This window comes from Anas acuta, chromosome 1 (genome assembly GCF_963932015.1).
Source record: "Anas acuta chromosome 1, bAnaAcu1.1, whole genome shotgun sequence".
Classification (NCBI taxonomy): Eukaryota; Metazoa; Chordata; class Aves; order Anseriformes; family Anatidae; genus Anas; species Anas acuta.
The window spans coordinates 194922343-194933220 of NC_088979.1; the positions used below are offsets into that span (position 1 = coordinate 194922343).

The 10878-nt window shown below is 38.6% G+C and overlaps 1 protein-coding gene across 14 annotated transcripts in view; it reads right to left on the bottom strand.

The window, feature by feature from the left end:
* CACNA2D1 (calcium voltage-gated channel auxiliary subunit alpha2delta 1) overlaps positions 1 to 10548 on the bottom strand; it is a 411227-nt gene extending 400679 nt beyond the window's left edge. For 2 of the 14 annotated variants that reach the window (XM_068669921.1, XM_068669932.1), the window contains exon 1: positions 9791 to 10529. In XM_068669921.1, the coding sequence (XP_068526022.1) occupies positions 9791 to 9885 (95 nt within the window). In that variant the 5' untranslated portion in view covers positions 9886 to 10529. Of the gene's footprint in view, positions 1 to 9790 lie in introns of all 14 variants that reach the window. The other 12 variants (XM_068669927.1, XM_068669923.1, XM_068669933.1 and 9 more) reach the window with 8 other exon arrangements.
* Between the last annotated feature and the right edge of the window lie 330 nt (positions 10549 to 10878).

Sequence of the window (10878 nt, forward strand, 5' to 3'; positions counted from 1 at the left end):
TGCAACACGCTTGTTCAAGCAGGGTGGCAATGGGGTACCATTCCCATTTCAGAAATGGGAACAGAAGGAATAAAAACAGTAACAAACTTCTTGAAAAGAAGTGGAATCAGGTTAATGAACCCAAGTGACACAAGTTATTTTGGCTGTTATTGTAACCACCTATTGCCTCTATTTTAACTAGAAAATAAGAAATATTCACAGTTCACATTTCAGATAATCCAGGTATCTATAGCTCCAAATGATTTCAACATCAAGAAAAATGCTGTGCAATGTGGCACAGGAACGCAGCTAACACACAGCATTGGCATGAGTCAGATGTGCTGGCTTTTTTTCATGATACTGTCTGCAGATTTTTGCTGACTCCTGGTAGTTCCTAAAATGCTGGTAAGCTTATGTTTTACAATCTGTGTGCATCCAAGAAGTAGAGATCATGGGGATTAACTTCTTCTAACTCTCCAGATTTCAAGTTCCACCCAGGAAAGGTTTAGTCATGCAAGTATCTGAGTCAAGGTGGGAATAAAGCAAAAAAAAAAAAAAAAAACCATCTTAATAAACAAGCCTTAACAACTTAACACTTTTCAACTACAGAGGGCTTTGGAGGCATTAGCTAACAAATTAATCTTGACAATAAACCCTCGCCTGACTAAATGGTAAGATGCCTCAGCCTCTTATTTTACTGATGAGAGAAATCAATGTGGAAGAAACTAAGGTCCAAAACGCAAGGCAGATAATGAGAAGCAGATAATAATGGAAATTATGGAGAGGGAACTATAATAATAATATCCTCAGCCAGGATACATACAATTCAGGATGTACATCACAGAAAACATAAATTTAAAAACCTTTTACTTTATTTACAATATTTACAATAATTTTATTTCTATTATATATATATATAGCAAATATATATATATATATAATATACATATATACACTAGTCACCACTGAATTTAGTTATGACAGAGGGCTCAGATCAAGTAATACTTGCTGCATTACAGAATACGCAAACAGCTGCATACATTCTAGAGGAGAACTTCCTACTGAAGATCATGGTGCAACAAAACTCTTTGCTCAATACACTCAATTTCCACCTTCTTTTGCCAGGAATTATTATACATGTATGTATTCTCTTTATTTTAAGCTGTCTTTGAAAAAAATATGATGAACTTGTTGCATCCATATGTAAAAAACAATGAAACTACATATAAGACTAACAGCAAATACGAACATTCAATAACATCTGAAGGAGTGTTCTAAGCAATTATTGAAAAAAATATACTATTATACATATTTTATTCTAATTTAATATATGAAAAGAAATAAACCATATTCTGCAAAAAGCAATATCTACATTGATATCTGCACAGGAAGCTAGTGTATACCTTGACTAAACTCACAGAACACTTTACCAACATATCTCATAGGGCAGAGCACTCACCAATTTAAGAGCATTTTCTTTGAAGATAAGGCTACATTTAGGATCCATACAACATATCAGCTAAATGGACTATTCAAATACACACTGGGGGAAATGATTACTGTGAGGGTCCATTCAACCATTTACAAAATAAACCATTTTTCCACTAGTCCACAGCAGAATACCATAAATCAAAACCTGTGTTTTAATGGAATGTTGAACTTACTCCCTAACGATTTGAAAAGTTTAATGGGATATTGGATCTATATGTGCAGGAGTAAATTGTTACCCATAACACCAGGTTAAAAACAGTGAAAGCCTTAACTGAGCTGATATAAATAGTTATGTGTTTCTGCAAATTGCTGTGTCATGGCTGTTAGAAAAATTTGAATCCAAAGAGAGAATTTTTGCATCCAAACAAGGTTGATTCCTTGGAGCCTGCCACTCGTGCCATATTTGTAGACCTGGTTTGCCTAAAAGCACAGTCAGACCTCTGAAATACTGTAATTCATACTTCTGGTCATTTTCACTTTATGACTCTGCTCCTTCCTGCAATACTAAAAACAATGATCCTTCTAGCTCAGAGTGCAAACTGTTTCACTTCGTCATCTTCAACAAAACATACCCTAGGACTCACTTTCCTCCTATGGAAAAGGTTTCATCATCAAGAGTCAGTACAAGCCAGGTGTAGCATTTTTTTCCTCATTCTAAGAACAAAGAAAATTTCCCTTCACTAGTTTGTTTATGGCTGCTTTAGTGCAGAAAGAAAAACGCATCATGATATTAAAAGTGACACTGACATGCCTTCATTTAGGCCTTAGTCCTGCAACCCTACCCATAAAACTTTCATAACTGTATTTATATGCCTACTTTAAAGATTTAGTCCATGCTTTGCAAAATATTTTTAAAATCCCAGCAAAGATAAGAGAGGTAGAGACTATATGGCTGGGGAATGTTTTTAAGCCTTTAGACCAGCCTAGTGGTGATCTGCAAAAAGGCACAGGAGACAGAAACACCTGAGGTATGAAATTCTTTGGATGAACTGAGTTCTGCTTTTCTCCTTTAAATAAAATATAACATAATTTATCATTTGATCACTCCGAAAAATAAATTCTGAATTCAGCAACACATTCATGTTATTATCTGCTTCACAATTCAATATGGAAGAGAGCTGAAAGAAAGATTCCTGATCAAATATATACCTCTATGCTAAAGCAAATGATTGCTATGCAAGATGATTACCCCAGATGATCCATAAGACTATTTAAAAAAATAATAATAATAAATAAATAAAAGTTTTTGCTGAATGCCTGGTTCCATATTCATGGCTCTACAGAAACAGGGGAAATTTAAAAAAAATGCTTAAATTACTATGTAGAATATCTGTTACAAAGTCAGATTATAGCTCTTTTCCAGACAAACACTCAAATGAGAAGGATTGAGAATGTAATTAAAAAAAAAAAAAAAAAAGCTGAAAAATATAATAAAACATTTTTTTTTAATAGTCAGCAATATTATAACTTCATATTCATATTCTATGGGTATTTCAGGCCTGCCTCAGATTAAAAAAAAAAAAAAAAAAAAAAAAGTGATTTTGAATTACTGTAATTAACTGCAAAAGCTTGCTGATTTGTTGATGCAAAAAAATGTCAATCTCTTTCATAAACTTGTTAGAATCTTTGTAAATAAATCGCAGAAATTATACAAGGAGGAAAGATTCAGCTTCCTGTCTTTGTCATCTATTTGCTGTTGGTGCACAGAGAAAGGTAGCATGGGGAGGAACAGATGAGAATGAAGGCAGTCTTTTCCCTAACACCCCTGGTGTAACATAACCCAACAGTAAGCTGCCCTCTTCTCACAAGGTGCTGGTGAAAGAGAGGGCGTATTTTACATTCCAGGCTGAAAACTTACTAAGGCTGGGAGGAATGAGGATCTGAACAGTTGAGTTTGCTGAGAAGAAGAGTATGTCAATAAATAATTTGGGAAGCACTGGAGATGGATGAGACAAATCCCTCCTGAACTGCATGGCTACAGGCATGCATCGTTAATTTTTAGCTATTAAAAAGTGCTGAGGCATATTCTGATAATCTTCATTCTTACAATGATTTTTTTTCTAGGACTATCAATGTCACTTTTTAATTTCAGCAGGATAGCCTGGCCCTAAATGAGAATATCCAGCACATAAGCAACACCCAGCAATAAACTGAGCTGAGAGTGGTACTCTTCACTACCAGTGTTGCATATACCTTACATGCGAGCCATCCTGAATCACTACTTGTTGTATTATGCCGTACTGCTTGGTATAAAAGTCATATCCTTCAAGCAATATTGGCTTCAGTTCTCTTTTATTACTGTAAATCCAGAGTGAAAGAAGAATCATGCCACTATATAATGGCAATAACCAGTTTGCTATAGCAAGCAATGGCATAACTGCTGCAAAATGTAGCTATTGGTCTGGTCCTAAAAACACAGCATTAATCAATACACTTTGAGAAAAGTGAACAGGATCAGGCTATTTAATAGATGCAACAAGACAAATAAATCAGAGCTGTAACCTCAAATGTGAATCATTTCAGTATTCATTAATACCTATCTTTCAACACCTGGAGATGGAAGGGAAAATCTCATGCAGGAGCAGGGTAAGAGTGACAAAAGCAGAGATTAGGGGATGTGAAAGAAACACAGTTATCATTTTGTAGTTGATTATTATTTTTTTAAAAGTTCTGTGCATTTTCAAGATGCTAGATACGTTTTACCTGAATGCTGAGAACACCGAGTTTTCTTTCTTTCTAACAAGAAGCCTGATTCAGCACGTACAAAAGTATGACATCCGCATTCACCAAATTATAGTTATGGTACAACAATTTTATTCCAGTGTTATGTTCTGGTAAATCTTTCCTTCTGCTAAGGTAGATGTTTTAACAAGGCACTAGAAAACAACATTTTCTGTAGTCCATAATACTAGTATTTGCCACCACAATCTTTATAAACACTCTAGGCACAACATGTATCCCAAGCATACAGGGATCAAAAGCTCTTGTACTACTGCGAAAAAGGTACAAAACAGTCTGGGGCCCAATTCTGCTTCTACTACGTTCAACAACAAAAAGAGTGAGCCATTTTTCTCTTAACCTACTAAAATGCTCCTAAACTGCAACCCCTATCTAACAGAGGTTTAAGTCAAACATCGGTCTGGAAGATAATACTACCTTGGGTAAAGGATTCTCAAAGAAGGGAAGAGTAAAGAATAAAAGCATAAGCATGTCAGATCACAGTTATCAGTGGACAATCACGGACTATTTTGTTTCTTTGTTACAAAAGATTAAAGTAATAATAATTTGACCATGCTTCCATCAATTTAAAATGCTCTGCTAGATAAATATTTTTTAAGATCTGTACAACAGGCCTTCTATTTAACAATGAATACATTTCAGACTAATGCGCTGCCAAGCTCCAGCTCTCTAGCAGCTGAATTCTTGGATAAAATCATTTTGCAGGGTATGAGCAATACAGTTCTGAAAATAGCATCACTGCAAAATGAAAGATGGCAAGAACCTCTACAACACTGATTTATTTCAATGAAATTTCATCTCTTATGATCAGTGTCTATTTTGATGTTTTCAGCTGAATTTTCATACCTAATAAAATGCAGATTTATAGAATATGCCTGTTTTAAGGCCCCAGCATAAACATCCAGGAGGAAAACAGAAAGAATTTAGCATAAAAACAAACAAACAAACAAAAAGAATAATAAAAAATACCCATTCACAATTTACATCATAAAATATGTGAAACAGAAAAATGCTTTGTGGATCCAAATAATTTGCATTTATCACCACCACATGTGCAGAGACACTCACAAAAATAAAACAACACCAATCAACAAGCTGTTCTGCACTGATCTTTAAGTATGTTTCTACTAGAAGAACTGACTGGAGTGATACTTTTAAAAATATCTGTGGTTTTATGCATCTTGCGTAATGCTCAGCATTCAGATGTGCTGCTGAGAAAATACTAAGAGGCGATACTGCATTTCCCTGGCTCTAAGTAGATACATCTTTTGGCTTTCTTTCCAATTCACTGATAGGAAGGTATACTTCAGAAGATTTCCTTTTCCTGATAATGAAGATTTTTAAATAGACTGGAAAATACAGTTTTCAAATACTAAGGAGCCTGATATTGTACAATCTATTAATGCAACTGCCTTTCCTAATTAGCATCAGCAGTAAATTTTCACAGATTTCATGCTAAAAAATGAGATTGTATGTATGTAAGAGGTGTCAAAATCCCTAAGTATTGCAGTAGAAACAGATGAAAAGAACACTGATTCAGTCACTGATTTTGTATAGAAAGAGACGCTACGTACTGAGCCCAGCAACATTCTCACCAAGACCAACACTTGTTAGGTCCATGTGCACAAACCAAAAATATGAACATCACAGTTGTGCAAGCCCTAATTCATATGAGTCATACAGACTTCCCCGACTTGTCCTAATGACACCAAAACAGTAAGGATGATTCACGCAAATAAGAAAAGGGAATATACAACTTCTTTTCTAAAATTGCCTCTGGTTTTCATGCCTGCATACATACATATATGTATGTTTGCATGTATATTATTTCATCCTCTGCATATTATTTCTATCCTTAGATGTTTGACACCAATTAATCTAAGTAGCAGATCTGTCTTGAATATAATGTGTAATTTATTCTCTACTCAAATATCCAAACATATGGAAAAAGATGAGTGAGAGGGAAGAAGTGTAGAAGATACAGGAAAAAAAAAAAAAAAAAAAAAAGAGTAGGGGATGAAAATCAGAGAAGATAAAATAAAAAGAGATATTAAGAATGATGTAATTGCAGAAATAGTACTATTAATATTGAAAGGTTTCAGCCCTGGATTTTTCAAAATCAAAATACCTGGTTTTAATTTTATTTTTTTTTTTATTTTTTTTTTTTTATCAGAATAGCCAGACTTATCTGGAAGCAGTAGGTACATCTCTATATCAAATGTTGCTCTTTATCATTAGAAAGATCAACACTGGTAAGACATACCATGTCAAAAGTCTTCTTAAGAATTACAACATTTTTAAACCATTTTTTAAACTTAAGACTATCTGTTTTCATGCAGGAGAGATAACAGAACAATAATAAAGAGAGCCCTATGCTACCTTTACCAGGCAATGTACATTTACGTATTTTCTTAACAATTTATGCAGATTTTCTTAAATCTGCATAAATATAGATGATAAAGAAATGGATAAGGTTAGAAAAGAAGAAAGAAGTGCATGGTGTACAGTGTTAGCATTAGCATGGCTATACGGACAGGAGAACCGCATACACCAATATTTCATATAAGTTCAAAATATCTGCACTGCTGCAAGTATAATTAAAGTATTTGGACTTTCTACCTTAAAAGTAAGAGCTTGATATTCTCTGCTAACATATAATATATCCCTAATACATAATACAATGAAAATCTTGCATTTCAATAAAACCTCCTATATATATTGATCAGTAGATAAGCCTGACATCTAAAGATCAAGACATAATTGCCACTATACCTAAAATGTTAATTATGGGAAGACGCCAATATTTGCAGTGAAATATTCAAACACAGGAAGCAACAAATGTGCTTATGCCACCTGCTCATATTTTCAGTGAGAATTAAGGCTCCCATTTCATACAGCACACACCTTCACTCAAAATTCTGTGTACGTTGCCAGGTAAATATATCAAAGTCTTTTTGCCGTGTCAGTGAAGGAAGATGAATCAAATGACTGAGATTCTATCAAACTGGCATAGCTTAAACCTTCAGCATTTTTTGCTAAAAAAATATGTCATAGTTGTGCACTACTGTATTGGTGATACACACTTATGAATGTTTCAGTAAAAGCACATGTTAAAAATATTTACTGATACAGAAGGAACAGATGACTGAAGGAAAAGTGATTGTACAGTAATGAGTTGCTGATGAGATCACAAACTATACAGCCTTGAATATGCACATTTTTCATACAACAGCTGGGCAAAGCTGTTTCCTCAGAGCAACTTTTCAACAAAAAGAAAAATAGACTGAAAATAATGGGAAAAGGCAGTTCTCTCAGAACACAGTGTCAGCTAATCTTCAGTTCTTCAATTATTAATATATTTTCTTTCCTTCATTCTCTTTTTTTTTTTTCTCCTATTTTTAATATTCTTAGAATATAAAATACTTCAAATTAAGAGCATTCCTATTTCTGCCACATTTCTTTGTTTTTCTCCATTTGTAATCTGTAGTAGGAAACAAAACACCACTAACTGTGAAGTCTTAAAAGAGATTCCAAAAAATTTCTCTTTCACCTGTTACATCATTACGTTTTGCAAAGCAGCTCTCCCTCCATCAACCTGTTGTGCTGTCTCCTAAATGAGCCAAGCCTTATTTGCACTTTGATTTAATTTCAAAGGAGAAACGTTACTATGAAGGATGGATAAGCACTATAGATCATTTCTGCAACATTTCAATGGAATAATAATGAGAAAAAATAAAGTTAACAGTAAGTAGATTATGAAGGATATGGAAATACTATTGTCCATATTCTGAGTTACTTATTCACAGATTTAGCTTATAATTAAAGTTCCATTATATAGTCTGTTTCCCTGTTAACAATTTCTGTTATAATAGTGGCAGTAAAGGTAAATTCTAAGGGAAGTGGCAAACATGGACAGGAGTGAAAATAATTTTAAAGAAATATCACGTAACATTATACTAAAAAGTGATCTAGACTTCTATTTGAATTTATATGACCTTTTAATATAGGCTTCTTTCTACTTCCCTAGGTTCCATACCTCTCTCTCTTAAAATTAAGTAAATCTAAGTAGAAGATAAAGTGTGATTAGTTGTGTATGATATACTTCATCAGTTCAAAAAGAAACAGTTAAACACAGGAGCTCAAGCACAAGGAAAGCACTGATTTAAAAAGCCCAAGCTTTGTATTTTGTCACTCTTGCTTTTACATGGTACGCCTTTAAAACTGCAACACCAGAATATTTTAAAGATAATTTTCCTTTCAATGAAAGGCAATATGCACTCAACTTAGAAGATATTAAGTGGTTATTTTACACTTATCTTTGTATTCCTTTTTTTCATTTAACAGTGTGAGGAACATCCCTTTGAGTCTTTCATAATGGAGCCGATACTCAGAACTGAATCCAATTATAACAACCTACCAGCAGTACTAATTGGTGAAAATGCATTGCTGGTAATTGCTGTATACTCATCCTTCTGCACAGAATGAACAAGGGCAATAAATTCCACCCAGCGTTAAACAATAGGGAAGAGTATCATCAGCACTATTTTTCTTGGGTAAAAAGCATTAAAGTGAGTCATCCACTTAAAAGTTACCTACTGATAGCTTTAACCCAGATTCAGGGACTAAGTGCTTAAAAATAAATAAATAAATAAAGGCAGAAAGAAAGGGGGAAAGGAAGAAAACATGGTCATTAGACCATAGTGTTTGTATATATACAAATATCTCAAATATGATGCATTGGATTATTTTTGCCATTTCTTTTATTGCTCGCCCTTCTTGTGTGATCCTTGCACTGCTCTGGGCAACTGTTTCACGCTGGTGTGTATGCGGTGGCTTAAAGATTTCTGTCTCACATCCATGCCAAAACAAAGCCGCCTGCCCCGAGTATCCACAGGCTCTCTCCAAGGTGAATTTTGACATGCAACGCCTTGTAAGGCCGACACTCGAGGACGTGTAGGAAAACACTTCTTTACTTGCTTTCAGCTAGCTAAAAAAGATCGCCTTTTGCACATGCGTGCGCACACACGAAAGCACCCGAACAAACACATGGATAAAACAAACCCCGGAGCTGTCAAAATAGTCGCGGTGCGCCCTGGCACCCATCCCACTGGGAGCGAGCTTCGCCCGCGCCCACACCTCGGGCACTGCCGTCCTGCCTCAGGACGGCACGAAAACCTCTCCCTGCCTCTAACGTGAATTAAATCGCTCAAGTGATGGCTATTATTATTTTTTTTTCCGATATTCCTGCCAGAAATAAGCCCTTTCGGAAGGAGAGGGGCGAGCTGCCCGGGAGTGGAAACTTTCCTGCGGGCGCAGCTCGCCGCCGGGGCCATGCGCACCGGGAGGGGGACTCGGGGGAATCCGCTCTCACCGGGGCACCGTCCCCTCCTTTCGGCCCCTCTTGCTCAAGCCACGGCAGCCGAAACCTTGCCGTTTCACCACTCCGCCGCTCCCCAGCCACACTTACTTTTATTGCCCGGGGAGCGCCTTTTGTGCTCTCGCCCCAGCCGCGCTCTCCCCGGCTCCCGGGGAGCCCCAGCTGCTGCCCCTCGCCCCTCTCGCCCACCCGTCGGGGACTTACGTGGTGGGCGAAGGGAAGGGTCCCTCCGAGGAGTGGTTCATCACCAGGGACTGGAAAAGTGTCAGGCTAAAGACCAGCAGCCAGCCAGCAGCCATCTTCCTGATCGAAGATCGATCCCCCCACACACACACCCCAACCTCCTCCTCCTCCTTTTCCCCAAGTCGGCGAGACGGTAATAATAATAAATTCAATTATTGTGCGTGCGGCGTGGGGGGGCTGTTGTTTTTTAAAGCCTCCTCCGCTCCCCTCCCTCCCCCCCCGCCCCCTGGCAGGAGGCGCAGAAGAAGCGGGTGGGAAAGGAGGAGGAGAAACGATGGAGAGCTGTGGGTGGAGAGGGGGAAGAGAAGAAATAGAGGAGCGAGAGAGGGAGATACTCTACTCTCCGCTACTCCAGCAGCAGCTCCAGCTTCCTCTGATCCGCCGCCATCAGGGCTACTTTTGTAACGGAGCCCCGCTCACTCCCTGCGTGCGCGCCTGTGCCCGGCCCTGATTTATCCCCGATTGCAGAGCAGCAGCAGCAGCAGCAGCAGAGGAGGGGGAAGGCGGGGTGGGGGCTCCTGAAGAAGGGAGAGGAGGAAAAACGGGGAAAGAGTTGGCGGCGGGCGGCTTCCTCCCGGCTCCTGCCTTCGCTGCCGGCCGCGGGGGAGCGGGGGCGGGCGGCGGGCCCTGGGGGGGGCCGCGCTCCTTGCAAGGCAGCCGAGGAACTCCGGGCCGGGCCAGGGCTGCGTGCTGCACCTCCCCCAGGCTATTTTTAAAACCGCTTCGTGCCTTATTTTAATCCCCTCTCCCCTCCTCCGGCTAGAGCATTGGCCGCGCGCAGCCCCGCAGCACACCCAGCCGGGGTGTGCTCGTCTATATGGGGATGTATATACGTGTCTGTATGTATATAAGAGCCGCTTTTTTCCCCGTATGGCAGTAGGAGCGCTCCGAGGAGCCTCCGGGGGGTCCCGGCGCGTCCCCGCAGCACCCCCGGGACCGGGTACCCCCCGGCGCACTTCTCACCGAGCTGTTTTATCTCCAGAGCCCTCCGACAGTTCAGAGCACCGGTTTCTTCTGCCCTCCTTTATTTCACCCGTGCTCGGGTACAC